This window comes from Pseudophryne corroboree, chromosome 5 (genome assembly GCF_028390025.1).
Source record: "Pseudophryne corroboree isolate aPseCor3 chromosome 5, aPseCor3.hap2, whole genome shotgun sequence".
Taxonomy (NCBI): Eukaryota; Metazoa; Chordata; class Amphibia; order Anura; family Myobatrachidae; genus Pseudophryne; species Pseudophryne corroboree.
In genome coordinates this window covers 522409831-522423841 of record NC_086448.1, presented here as the reverse complement: position 1 = coordinate 522423841, position 14011 = coordinate 522409831, and the positions used below count along the sequence as shown (strand labels likewise).

At 45.6% G+C, this 14011-nt stretch overlaps 1 protein-coding gene and 1 long non-coding RNA gene across 2 annotated transcripts in view; one reads left to right on the top strand and one right to left on the bottom strand.

Moving 5' to 3' along the window:
* Nucleotides 1-3890: 3890 nt before the first annotated feature.
* LOC134927964 (uncharacterized) lies at nucleotides 3891-9426 on the bottom strand. The gene is made up of 3 exons (XR_010177791.1): nucleotides 9325-9426; nucleotides 4497-4558; nucleotides 3891-4394 (listed from the first exon to the last, which is right to left on the bottom strand). It is a non-coding gene; the product is annotated as an uncharacterized LOC134927964 (long non-coding RNA).
* TXNDC5 (thioredoxin domain containing 5) overlaps nucleotides 8838-14011 on the top strand; it is a 40891-nt gene continuing 35717 nt past the window's right edge. The window contains exons 1-2 of the mRNA XM_063923121.1: nucleotides 8838-9213; nucleotides 13005-13154. Of these exons, the coding sequence (XP_063779191.1) occupies nucleotides 8867-9213; nucleotides 13005-13154 (497 nt within the window). The 5' untranslated portion in view covers nucleotides 8838-8866. The remainder of the gene's footprint in view (nucleotides 9214-13004; nucleotides 13155-14011) is intronic.

Here is a 14011-nt window from a genome sequence, read left to right as displayed (position 1 = left end):
GATGCAGTAGGTTAGCAGGCAGATGGTTAGTATCAGTACTCATTAGTAGTCACGTTTATCTTTATAGCCATCCATCTCTCAGAAACCCTCACACAGTAAGCTGACCGATGGACCATTGTCCACAATAGAGTGATTAGACCCTAAATTTAAGGGTTATGTATTCAGTTATGGTTGTATGCTGATTTATAATAATCCAAGTGGATTTAATCAACTGCACTGACTGTGAATATACCGTACTAATCGCAGTTCCAATTATGGACATTGCTGGCTATTCAATCTACTAACATATGGTTATGCATGTGACAAAAAGTTCAATTAACAGCTTTGGACATAGATTTGACTAAAAGTTGCTGGCTGTTCAAACTGATCACCATTTATATTGGCACTGTATATCGGTAGATATATTGGCCATTGGCTGTGCTGCGGGGCCGACGCAATATGTCTGTGAACGACGGAGTTCACAGACATATCGCCCATACACACTGGCTGACGGACCCACGATATATCAGCCGTTTAATAGAACGGCCGATATATCGGCCAGTGTGTACCCACCTTTAGATGCATGTGCAGCCTGTAAGTGCTCAGCTGCTTAAATGTCAGCACAGCATAGACATCTAAATCAGGCCCAAGTACCAATCAGTCAGCTCCTGTTTCAAACACAGCCTGATGGTACTTTATCTCTCTCCACTTTGGGGTCTATGTACTAAGCCTTGCAGAGTGATAAAGTTGAGAGAGGTAAAGTACCAGCAAACCCCTGCTGCAATGTCAGTGGCTGTGTTTGAAAAATGGCATTTAGGAGCTGGGTGGTTGGTACTTTATCTCTATCCACTTTATCACTCTCCAAGGCTTAGTACATAGACCCCTTGGTACATCTCCCTAAGCTGTGATACATCTCCCCCTATAAGTACTTTGACCAAAACTGTTTGGATTACAGATTGTTGTAATTAAAAACTTTACACAAACAAAAATAGGGTTTGATTAAGGTGTGCTATTTAAATCAAAGAGGGTTGTTTGTTATTATTTTGGTTATTATTGCTCTTTATGTATAAAGCACTGCTGTGCATTGTGGGGATCATCATGCAATGACCTGAAACGCACAGTAAAAATATCCCTGCCCAACTGAGTTTACAGTCTGATTTAGGAATCTAAAGTATGTGGCGTGATGAAGTGGACAGAGATAAAGTACCAGCCAACCAGCTCCTAACTATCATTTTTCAAACACAGCCTGTAACATGGCAGTTAGGAGCTGATTTGCTGGTAATTTATCTCCATCCGCTTTATTTCTCTCAAATGCTTAGTACATAGGGGGGGTTCACTACGATATGCCGGCGGTCGGGCTCCCTGCGACCAGCATACCGGCGCTGGGAGCCCGACCGCCGGCTTACCGACAGTGTGGCGAGCGCAAATGAGCCCCTTGCGGGCTCGCTGCGCTCGCCACGCTACGGGCACGGTGGTGCGCTACACTATTTTATTTTCCCTCCAGGGGGGTCGTGGACCCTCACGAGGGAGAATAAGTGTCGGTATGCCGGCTGTCAGGCTCCCGGCGCCGGTATGCTGGTCGCCGGGAGCCCGACCGCCGGCATACTAAAGACCACCCCATAGGGGGTAATTCCAAGTTGATCGCAGCAGGACATTTTTTAGCAATTGGGCAAAACCATGTGCACTGCAGGGGGGGCAGATATAACATGTGCAGAGAGAGTTAGATTTGGGTGGGTTATTTTGTTTCTGTGCAGGGTAAATACTGGCTGCTTTATTTTTACACTGCAATTTAGATTGCAGATTGAACTCACCACACCCAAATCTAACTCTCTCTGCACATGTTATATCTGCCTCCCCTGCAGTGCACATGGTTTTGCCCAATTGCTAACAAAGGGGGTAATTCTGAGTGGATCGTAGCAGCAAAGTTGTTAGCAGTTGGACAAAACCATGTGCACTGCAGGGGAGGCAGATATAACATGTGCAGAGAGAGTTAGATTTGGGTGGGTTATATTGTTTCTGTGCAGGGTAAATACTGGCTGCTTTATTTTGACACTGCAATTTAGATTGCAGATTGAACACACCCCACCCAAATCTAACTCTCTCTGCACATGTTATATCTGCCTACCCTGCAGTGCACATGGTTTTGCCCAACTGCTAAAAAATGTCCTGCTGCAATCAACTTGGAATTACCCCCAAAGTTCCTGCTGCGATCAACTCAGAATTACCCCCATAGAGCCCATGATACATAAAGTAGAGGAATAACACTTGTAAAGTAGTTGTTAGAGGAAAACGTTATTTACACGTTACCTCCGACCTTGTTTTTCCTCCCCTACCTTTTCTTTTTCCCTTCTCTCCTTCCTCATCCTCTACTCTCTGTATATCCCATGTACAGTATATTCCCCGCCCAGTGCGGCCATGTCACCTTACCTGTAGCTCTGGCAACTGCTCTAAATTGAATTCAAATGTAAACAACTGTTGTTTTCACCAATCAGCTTGAAGAGAATTCTGTGACATCAGCAGCCCAGCTAGAGCAGCGCTCAATAAGCCATGGTCAGTCAGTGCTGGGGGGCTGTGTAAGTCTATCGGCCCATCTGTTTCATTGTTTTGTCTCTTCATTATGTACATACAGATGGAGCCATGCTAGTCGTGGCTCCGCCTGTGACCAGGTGTGCCGGCCTGGGCGCACCTAGACACTGTGAGCATCTCCGACTGGACGGGCGTGCGTGCCCGGACTGAGACGCCCCCCATTCACTTTAATGGAGAGCGTCTCCGTCCGGGCGGGTGCACGTGCCCAGAGACGTTTACAATGGAAAGCGGTTCTGTGCACTTCCGGCGTGATTAGGTGGATGGATCGCCTAGTCACGCCGGGAGTGCGCCTGCGACTGGGGGGGGGGGGGGGGGTAAGATAAGGGAGGCTCCATTTGTATGTGTAACATGGGTGACCTGTGTGACTTAAAAGGTAAAGAGGTCTTCAGAGGTCTTCACCAGAAGAGTTATGGAATTTAACCATTAATTTTAAGTTTCTACACATCCTGTGGTTTGGTGGGTGAAAACTCAAACAGCATCTGCTTTGTGGTGGGTTGGCAAAACACTAAATACTGTACCATGCAGTTTGGGCCAAACCCCATGCTAAAACTTGCATCAGCGTATTCCTGGCATGTCTGCCTGATTTTAGTAGGATGCACTCGCCAGCTATAATATGTAGACAAGAGTGATTGGATACCCGCATGCAAGCGAAATGGTGTGCTCATGCAGCAGACACGTGTTCGTGAAGGTATAAAATGGGTAGAGGAGCACTGATTAGATCATTTGCTAACAAAATAGCTTTCCAGAAGGAGCTAACCAAGTTTGAAAAGGGGATCATCATAGATTGCTCGATCAGAGGTATGAGTGTAAGAAGCATTGCAGATGTTAGGAAGGTTCCTAAATCCACTGTGTCTTTTGTCATTAGTGCGTGAAAGAACAGTCATTGCAAGAATGCACCTCACCCTGGAAGACCCCCGAAAATGCAACCCAAGACCAGAGAGTGCTAACCAGGGAGCTGCGAAAAGAACAGGGGTCGTCTCATGCATACCATTGCAAATGAGTTCCAAATGGCCACTAATGTGCGGGTTTTGAAAAGAACACTTCGTAATGAGGCCCATGCACTTGGATATTATGGGCAAGCAGCTGCTTATAAAGAAGAATGTAGTCCAGTGCTTACGATTATGTAAATGAGCGCAAAAACTGAACAGTGGAACAATGATGGTGAGTGTTATGGAGTTATAAATCACGGTTTACACTGTTCAGATCAGATGGACATGTTTGGGTTTGGCTATTACCAGGAGAACGTCTGATCCCAGAGTCTACAGTACCTACAGTAAAGCATGGAGGTGGTGGCATCATGCTGTGGGGCTGTTTCAGCTGGTTTGCCATGGGTCCTCTAGTTGTAATGCATGGTCAAATTAACTAAGAGAAGTATAAAGATGTTCTTAAAAACTCTATGCTCCCTACATTGTGGCAGTTCTACGGAAACGGCCACCTGTCAAGTTTCCAGGCGACGCTGGACTGGTATACATAAAATTTGGTAACCCCATTGACAACCTCTGGGTCGAAATAGAGCGTCAGGTCGTTCTAGGCAGACTTGACCTTCTTCAGTGTCACAGTTGGTCACTGTAATTAAGACAGAGTGGCAAAACATACCATCTGCTGTTGTCCAGAAACCTGTGGACAATTTGCCAAGGAGGGTGTCTGCAGTAATCACTGCAAGTGGTGGACCTACTGATGTCAATAAAATCTTGTTGATCATTTTGCTGTCAGTGTCCAATCACATTTGTCAACATAGTGTAGTTTCTCATTAGCTGGTCTGGAGGCTTGCACCACTGTCTGCCGCCATAGAACAGGCTGTAGCTCATGATCCCCTGGTCTTGACGGTCCTGCAGAAATAGCAACATAAAAAAAAGTCTTGTTATAGAGAAACTTTGTTAAAAACCTTGAGGAACCTTTACAGCAAGAATATTACACATTTATGCATTTACCTGGTGTTTACTCATCCGTGCTTGATCTTGCTCTGGATGGAGGCATTCCCTTGGGTTGTGCTCTGAATAAACAGAACAAACCCATTTAAACAGTATATTATTTCTAAAAACAAAAGTGTCTGTTGCCTTACTTTATCATAGTGATTTATCTAGACAAGTGAAATGTGGTTTGAGTTACTTACAGTATATGTTAAACAAAAAAGATTTAAAAATGTTAATAATAAACACTCCCCAATCTGTGGCAGCTTTGGAGTAAATTTACGAATCATGGAATTATTCTATGGTAGAATCCCGTGCACCTACTCCTCGTAGTCCAGGTACTCCATGGACAAGGGAGGCCTACCACCTGTCCTCACTGCCAACTTGAGCTCCTCGGCCATCTTGTCATTTACTTTACGCTTGATGTTGAAAAGCCACTTTCAACAATGGGGTCTTAGAATGCTTGAACTGGCCCACCTCGTTACTTTATCTATATCATTTATGTATTTTATTCATTTATTTGTAAACAATTTCTTTAAACTCTCAAAATTATTATAGTTTGATAGAGAAATATTTAATAAAGCAAAAATCTATGGCCTCTAAATCACTGCATTTTACAACAAGCCCAAAGCCCCCACAGATGCCACTGGGATCTCCAGCTCCAGGATTTCTCAGAGGAGACTCTTACCAAGTTGTCAGCTATGATTGCATTTGGATTTTTTTGCTTTGTTCTATTAATTCAACAGTGATTAGGCCCCCATGCTTCTGCATCAGAAACTATGATATCTATAGACAAGTGTGGCAATAATTTTACTGCCACATTGCTTGCTCATTATTGGTGTTGCCATAACCTTTACAGTAAAATATAAGTAATCATCCTTTCTGTGCTGCTACATTAAGCAACATCTGGTACAGCACCACTCATTCACAACCCACCCCTGGCGGCATGCTGCGTGTATCATAAGAAGTTAAGCAATCCTGGGTGGTACTATAACACGCTCTTTGTGTGCACCACCAGGACTGCATGTTTTGAAGTTACGTGCTCTCTGAAATTAATTTACAAATGTAGACAAATGATAAGTGAGTACAACTGGGGAGCTAGGTAAGGTGGCCAGAGAGAGATAGTCTGTGACTCCTGAGTCCTGCTGTGATAGAAAACCCCATTCTGAACATTTAGATAATATCAACAAGTCTCTTCTTAACGATAAATAGAATTTTTCCCTTATAAAACATGTCCACCGTGACCACCAAGGACATACCACACCATACATGTATAATGTAATAAATCTTCTGATTCCTCCACTAATATACAAGGCTGAAGTTAGGCCAGGTACACACCAGAAAGATACCTTCACGATTTGTCATATTGGAACAACAAATTGTGAAGATCAGCAACGACTCTTAAGGCCCGTATTCACGGGCAGATCTAGGGAGAGATGTGTGCTGAGCGTGCGGGGAGGACGGGGGGAAGGCGCTCAGGCATGCAGGCCAATCTAGCAGCGGCGATAGCGATGTGCAGGGCTGTACATCGCTATTGCTGTAGGGGGTACACACGGAGCGATCATGCTTAAAATAGAAGCAATCTGGTCAGATTGCTTAGATTATCGCTCCGTGAGTACCCCCCTTTACCTCAGTGGAGGGGGAGCTGCCGCTGCCCGTGCTGCCGGGTCCCTTCTCCTTGCTGCCAGGTACCTGTTCCCTTGTCCCTGCCACCGGCCAGGTCCCGGCATATGTACAATGTTCAGTAGTTCACAGACGCAGGGACCGGCGCAGTAGTAGGGACAGTACTGCGCATGCTCAAACCCCTGGCTTCTATGGACTGCATCGGATGCAGCCCATAGAAGCTGGCTAGGGCTGCCTGAGAGGCAGAGAGTGGCTTTCTACAGGAAGCCAACTCTCTGCTTATCGCAGCCCGGTTTGGCAGTCCCAAAGGAAGGAAACGCCTCTCCACTGGACTGCCTGTAGTGTCTGTGACTGACAGGCACAGTGAAGCCAGTGCAGTCATGGACTGCATCTTAGGGATGGCCATCGATGTGGCTGCCAATCAGAACATGGGGGTGAAGCTAAGTGGGTGTCGCTGTAACTCATTAAAAAACATAAAAATATTTGGTTATGCCTTTCCATCAATGGAGGGAAACCATCTGGTTCTCTCCCATCGACGGCAAAAGTATTCTACATCGGCCATACAAAATCGATGATTTTGAATCATTGAAGGTCGATGGCCATCCCTACTGCCTCTGGCTTACAGACACTGAGCTGAGGTGGCGGATTTTACCTGGGGGGGGCTGCAGCCCATAGGTAAAATCCGCCACTGATGAAGTTTGCTCAGTGTGTATACAGGATTGCGTGCTCCCACGGGTTGCATGTGAGATCTTCTGGTTGGCTGCCAGTCAGTCAATATCTTATGCGGCGCAGTGCAGTGTAATGAAGGATGGAATGAGGTATTATTTTGTTGCTCATGACATTGCATGGTGTGTACGTGCACTCTTGCATAGTCCGGGATGAAAGGAATGCAAGATTGCCCATCGCACTAGGCGACGTGGATCAGCGTGATATATCGGCCATGCGCTTCCGTGGGTCCAGAGGCGGAACTACCGCCAGTGCAACCAGTGCGTTGCACTGGGGCCCGCCTCTGTCCAGGGGCCCAAAGCATGTAATGAGTCAAACTGACTCATTACATGCCGCTGTGCGCTGCGGGCAACCGCTGCCCGCAGCGCACAGCCGCCCGGAGAGAGGAGAGGAGCAGCGGTACGGGGGAAGGAGGAGGAGTGAGGTGGAGGAGGGAGCCGCAGCAGCGCTTTGTTACTGGTGGAGGCGCTGCTGCTCCTCTGCTTCACTATAGGCTGTCTTCCGAGAACAGCCTATAGTGAAGCAGAGGGACAGCAGCGCCTCCACCAATAACACAGCGTTGCTGCGGCTCCCTCCTCCACCTCCCTCCTCCTCCTTCTCTCCTGCCCGGGAATCGTCAAGCTGCACCGAGGAGCCTGAGCCTGCGGAGAGGGTAAGTATAATTCTTCTTTCTTTCTGTCTCTTTCTTTCTTTCTTTCTTTCTGTCTTTGTTGAGACTGCCTGCCGCAATGTGTAAAAATGGGGAACTGCCTGCCGCAATGTGTAAAAAGGGGGAATCTGCTTGCCGCTATGTGTAAAAATGGGGGACTGCCTGCCGCTATGTGTAAAAAGGGGGAATCTGCCTGCCGCAATGTGTAAAAATGGGGGACTGCCTGCCGCTATGTGTAAAAATGGGGAATCTGCCTGCCGCTATGTGTAAAAAGGGGGAATCTGCCTGCCGTAATGTGTAAAAAGGGGGACGCTGTCTGCCGTAATGTGTAACAAGGGCACGCTGTCTGCCGTAATGTGTAAAAAGGGGACGCTGTCTGCCGTTATGTGTAAAAAGTGTACGCTGTCTGCCGCTATGTTTAACAAGGGCACACTGTCTGCCGTTATGTGTAAAAAGTGTACGCTGTCTGCCACTATGTGTAACAAGGGCACGCTGTCTGCCATTATGTGTAAAAAGGGGACGCTGTCTGCCGTTATGTGTAAAAAGTGCACGCTGTCTGCCGTAATGTGTAAAAAGGGGGACGCTGTCTGCCGTAATGTGTAACTAAAAAGGGGACGCTGTCTGCCGTAATGTGTAAAAAGAGGAATCTGTCCGCTGTAAGGTGTAAAAGGGTCTCTACCTGGTGTAGTGGTGCTACTGTGCGGCGTAATTTGAATAATGGAGACTACTGTGCACCGTTTTATGAATGGGTATTATTTTGTGGCCACACCCCTTCCCCACGAAGCCACGCCACTATGTATGTTTGTGCACGCCTAAGGCGCGCACTGCCCCTGTTTTGCATGGAGGGGTGGGGCTCCGATGCCGATTCTTGCACACAGTGCTAAAATGTCTAGTTACGGCACTGTTGCTAGGTATCCATTTCTCTGGCCCTGAGCAGGTCCCCCTCACCAGATCCTCTGCAGGGGTGAGGGGGTAGACTTGGATGGGATGTGGGGGGCCCAAAGCATTTTGTCGCACCTGGGCCCACCGCTCGCTAGTTCCGCCACTGCGTGGGTCGTTCCCTGGGTTGTCCTGTCCAGGGTGCTACACTCTGAATGGGACGATAGCATGCATTTTAAATGCAGCGGGTAATGATACACTGCGCTGTAGTCCACTGGATCATGCAGTGTGTACGGTTGGTGCAAAGTACCGTGCATCACTGGGTACACATATCATTAGTGTGTACCCAGAATAATTTAATTGATTAAATTGTTTTAAAATAACAAGTTCTGAATAAGAAGCTGGAGCACCAATAAGTTTGCCAAATAAAAGCTAACTTCAGCCTCGTCTAATTTCACAATGAGGACAGGAAGTTGTGTGTGTGTGGCAATGACACACCTGGAGGAGTGTGTGTATGTGTGTGTCCCCTCCTCCTCCCTCCTGTAACCACTACAGGCCCCGTGGTGGGGTAATAATAAGCCTCCTCCTCCCGACCGTCTCTCCCCGGTCTCTGTCTCCTCCTCCCTCCCTGCGCACCGGACCAGGCCGAGCTCTGCTGCTGCGTCTCCCGTCCCTGCTGCCCGAAAAGATGATACAAAGCCGGATCGCGCTACTGCTATGGCTGCTGGCGGTCAATGTGTCCGGGGAGCTGGGGGACCATGAGGAGGAGGAGGATCCGCACAGCAAGCACCTCTACTCCGCCGAGATGTTCACCCATGCAGTCAAGCAGTCACCGCACTTCATTATGTTCTTCGCTCCCTGGTAAAGAGGCGGGTGGGGCGGCAGCGCTAGTAGTAGTGGATCAGGCATCGTGTTATGTGTATGTGTGTGACTGTCTGTGTGTACATGTACATCTATATATCTCCGGCATACACTGAAGGTTGCTGTGATTGTCTAGCTACATAGCAGTACACGGAGCCGTCCCTGCAGCACATGTGGGGCCGGGGCTGCACTCCTGTAGGCCGGGATCCCCTGTGTGTGTGACTGGGAAATGCTCTATTCTCAGGACAGTATGTTGGCAGTCTCTAGTGTGTCACTGTAATCGGTGCAGCATGTAGGCTTGTGCCAATTGCAGGACCAGCATGTGCTGCACTCCCCATGCCAGACCAGGCTGTGTCCCTACTACTTCATATCCCCATATCAGCTGCCTGCCTGATATGAGTGTCACCTCCCTGATAAGATTGTCACTGCTTTCCTCCCATATTTAACCCTGTGTTTGTTTTGCTCTACTTTGGTCTAAAAGTGGCTTTAGGTATTTCCACTGTAGGATACATATATAATCCATATAAATAGTGATTAATGCACAGTGCTTTATTTCATATTTGCCATTTAAATTGTGAAGAGCAATCTTGTGTTACTCCTCATATTTATTTAAGAAGCGAAATGTCACTATAGTCTATTGTATAAATAAATGTTGCACATCTGATCCATTTCTGTCCTCGGGTTACTATCCTGTGTGCACATCTCATTCCTCTGCTGGCCCTAGTCCATGGGTATAGTGGGTGTGAGGTACTGCTGACGTGGCCTAGGATTGTTGGCATACGCTATCCTGTGCTCAGGGGGCTGTCCTTCCTTGTAAGACTGGGAAGCTTCACGTTGAGGCAATGCAGAAGACGTCTTATTGTCATAGGGTTTCCTTTCACATTGCTGTCATTATTTTATAGCTTTACAGGGACTGATTCATCCTTTATGTTAGTAAATTGCTACTTCATTAGTAACGTATCTATCAATAAATTGGTGTGTGTGTGGCGACCATAAAACAAGCACCAATATAACAAAAAGGTTCATTGGTGTCTGCTCTTTGCAAGCCAACCACAGGTTATGCACATTAGTATGTTCTCAGCTCTAAGTTGACCATATGAAAGTACAAGCAATATTTACTAGCATATAATAACTGTGCCAGGCACGCTCCTAGAAGGTCTGTTTCACTGGTTAAGGGGATCGGGAACATGAACAGCCCTTGTTTTTTATTATTACGGTCTTGTGGTTAGATGTGAAGCTGGAAAACATTTGCTACATTGCCGTGTATCATTATTTTATCATGCATCTTTGCTTTAATTCCCCGCAACATAATTTTAAGGGGATGTATTTATTAAAGTGTGGGGAGAGACAAATGGTACAAGCCAGTCAGCTTCTGCTTTGCATTTTACAAGCTGTGTTTAAAAAATGACCGTTATATTGAGTACACACCGGCCAATATATCGTCTGTCCAGTTGAATGGCTGTTGTAGCGCCGGCACATTGGCGGGTGTGTACCAGCGATATGTCTGTGAACAACGTCATTCTTGGACGTATCGCATAGGCTGTGCAGCACAGGTGGTCGGCACATCGTGCTGTGTGTATGGGTGGTCAGCAGAGGCCGCCGGTGACTGACATCACAACTGGATGGGCACATGTAACTGCCCACCTAGTTGTGATATCAGGCATGACACATCAGGCGGACGATTGGCGTATGCACCAATCGTCATATAGGATGGACGATCCGTCATCCTAGTGCTTACCCAGCATTAGGAGCTGGTTGGCTCTCGCTCTCTCTCTCTCTCTATGCTTTGATAAATACCCTCCTAAGTGTGCTCTCTGTAAAGGTCATTTGTAAAAAATGTGCTCCTGACTGTCTTATTTAGATGCCATATCCAGCAGAATACATTGCACATTGCTTTTAATGTAAAAAAAAAAAAAATCTCCCTGCTTAACACATGTAATGTGCTATGTATTAAAATGAACCTATAGTTCTATGATGTCTACATGGCGATGGCTGATTTGTATTCCACATCATAAATTACATTATAAATGTCTCTTCATGCTGTGGGATTTCCAACTCATTCATGTTGGACAGGTAATGTGACTGTAGGGTGGCATGTATGCGCACCCGCCCTTAGACGTAATGCTGACTATACAGTTTGGCAGATTTCCATATAAAGAAGTGGGATTTATTAATCAAAATGACCCCTTTGAGTCAGTTAATTTTATTGAGAGTAAAATAAGTAAAGCTGGATACACACTAATCTGGTAATGTATGGGATCAAATGTCAATTGACCATTTGCTCCCAAACACTGGAAAACTGTCAAAATGTACGGTCAAATTGGTTAAATCCATTTTTATTTTTGTCAATTTTCTGACTTTTGGGAGCAAATGGTTGATTGTCATTTGCTCCCATACATTACCAGATTTTTGCTCCAACCAGAAAGATTGGGAAGATAACCTTAAGGACCCTACACACTGGCAGATAACACTGCACGATCTGAACATTGACCGAGAACTCGTTCATATCATGCAGTGTGTAGGCATCAACGATGCGCGGCCCCGCGCTCGTTAATTGTTGGTGCCCTGTCGCTTATGCATGCAGGCCAATATGGATGAGATTGTCCATATTAGCATGCACTGCTATGGAGCCGGGGGGGGAGAAACTTCACTTACCCCGCCGCCGGGTCGCTCGTCTGCCCTATCGGCGGTCAGGCAGCTCGGTGGTGGGTCGCCCAGTCTGTACGGCCCTTTAGAGTGTGTGTCCGGTCCTGCCTTTAATTTTCACAGCCCTATGTAGTACCTCATTTAAATTGGTTTTTTAACCACTTAACTGACATATGTTTTAACCAAAATAGCTCAGAAATTGAGAAATTGTCTTTTATTTCTTTATTAAGGTTTACCAAAAAAAAATTATATATAATTTTTTTTTTAAACAAAATATATGTGTAGGCAGTGTTTTGCCCCCATTGTAATTTTACTTTTCCCACCAGAAATAGCCCCCCAATGGCATAAAGTCCCCTGCCTTATAAACCCCCACCCCCCTAGTGGAAATAGATCCCACTGTGCTGTCTTGAAACCTCTCAGAAGAAACGTACTGTGATTCTTTCCATTAGTTGCAAGACGGCACAATCTAGCTCTTGGGATTTATCCAATCATGTGAGTATATGTATGTTTGTACTGTATAGTTGGGTCACTTCTGTTTCAAGCTAAAGTTGCAAATTGGAACATACTAATAACTTGATACTATCCCACCTGAGTCGTTGTGATAAAATATTGTAGTCTCTGAAAGTTTTCTTTGTAATTTTCTTTGTAATTTACAGGTGTGTCTTCATACATCTCTCTTCAAGATGCCTGCTGGGTGTAAACCGACAGGTCTCATGCAACTCTGCTTGCGCCAAGCTTTTTTTTTTTTTTCGCCTGAAAGACGCAATGTAAAGGATGCACCAGGAGACACTGTGTGCAACTGAGTATGTATATGAAGCACAACAGAACTTGGTACGGTAAAAAGTCACTCCTCCTGCATCGTATCACTTCATATACATATTCAGAGACTGTCACACACAGATATAAATGTTACATATCAAATTAATCCGCACAGTCTCCTGGTGTGTCATTGTCCAATGCACTGCAACTAAGAAGCATTTCTGGGCAAAAAAAATTGCTTGGTGCAAGCATTATTACAGGACCTAGCACGCTCAGGGGAGGTGTTTGGGACTGCTGCAAGAATGTATGTGGACACATCTGTATAGTGTTCTATGAACTTAGAACTGTAATTGGTTCAGTAGTGAAATGCTTTGTTTCCATTTCAGGTGTGGCCACTGTCAGCGTCTACAGCCAACCTGGAATGAGTTGGGTGATAAGTTTAACAATATGGATAAGACTCCAGTTTATGTTGCTAAGGTGGATTGCACAGTGGATAACACCATATGTTCAGAAAATGGAGTCCGAGGGTACCCCACGTAAGTTCCTAAAGAGATATATAGTCCATAGTAAACGTATGCAATTTGATGATTCATTTATCATGTTTAGGCAATAAATGCTAATGCCATCTTAACAAAAATAAATAAATCAGTTTTCAGTGGATTTCCTGCAAAATGTGTTTAATAAATTTGCCCCTCGGTGAGATAATAGCGTAATGTGAATAAACAAGTTCTTATCGAAGCAGACTGTAGGGTGGGGTTGTGGTAGTGTGAACTGAATCCCTGTGTAATATAAAATCCCATTTTATTTCTCCTTATGAAAGCTTCTTTCCATCTGGAAGATTTTGTCTGTAATGATCTTTTTTAAGGCTTTCCATTGAAAAGAACTACAATCTTTAATGATAAACATTTCATGTATTACTTTGCTAATGTATCAATATTTCTCATGCATTTTATTTAAATCTTTATCTGTTCCTTTCCGTTTTGGCTCAGATCTACCTTTATTTAGGTTACAAATACCATCCTCTCCTTCAAATCTATACTCTGCTAATATTCCATATTTCTCTAACGTCCTAGAGGATGCTGGGGACTCCGTAAGGACCATGGGGATAGACGGGCTCCGCAGGAGACATGGTCACTTTAAGAAAGACTTTATGTCTGGGTGTGCACTGGCTCCTCCCTCTATGCCCCTCCTCTAGTCCTCAGTTTGATACTGTGCCCAGAGGAGATGGGTGCACTTCAGGGAGCTCTCCTGAGCTTCCTGACAGAAAGTATATTTGTTAGGTTTTTTTATTTTCAGGGAGCCTGCTGGCAACAGACTCCCTGCATCGAGGGACTGAGGGGAGAGAAGCAGACCTACTTCTGTGAGTTTCAAGGCTCTGCTTCTTAGGCTACTG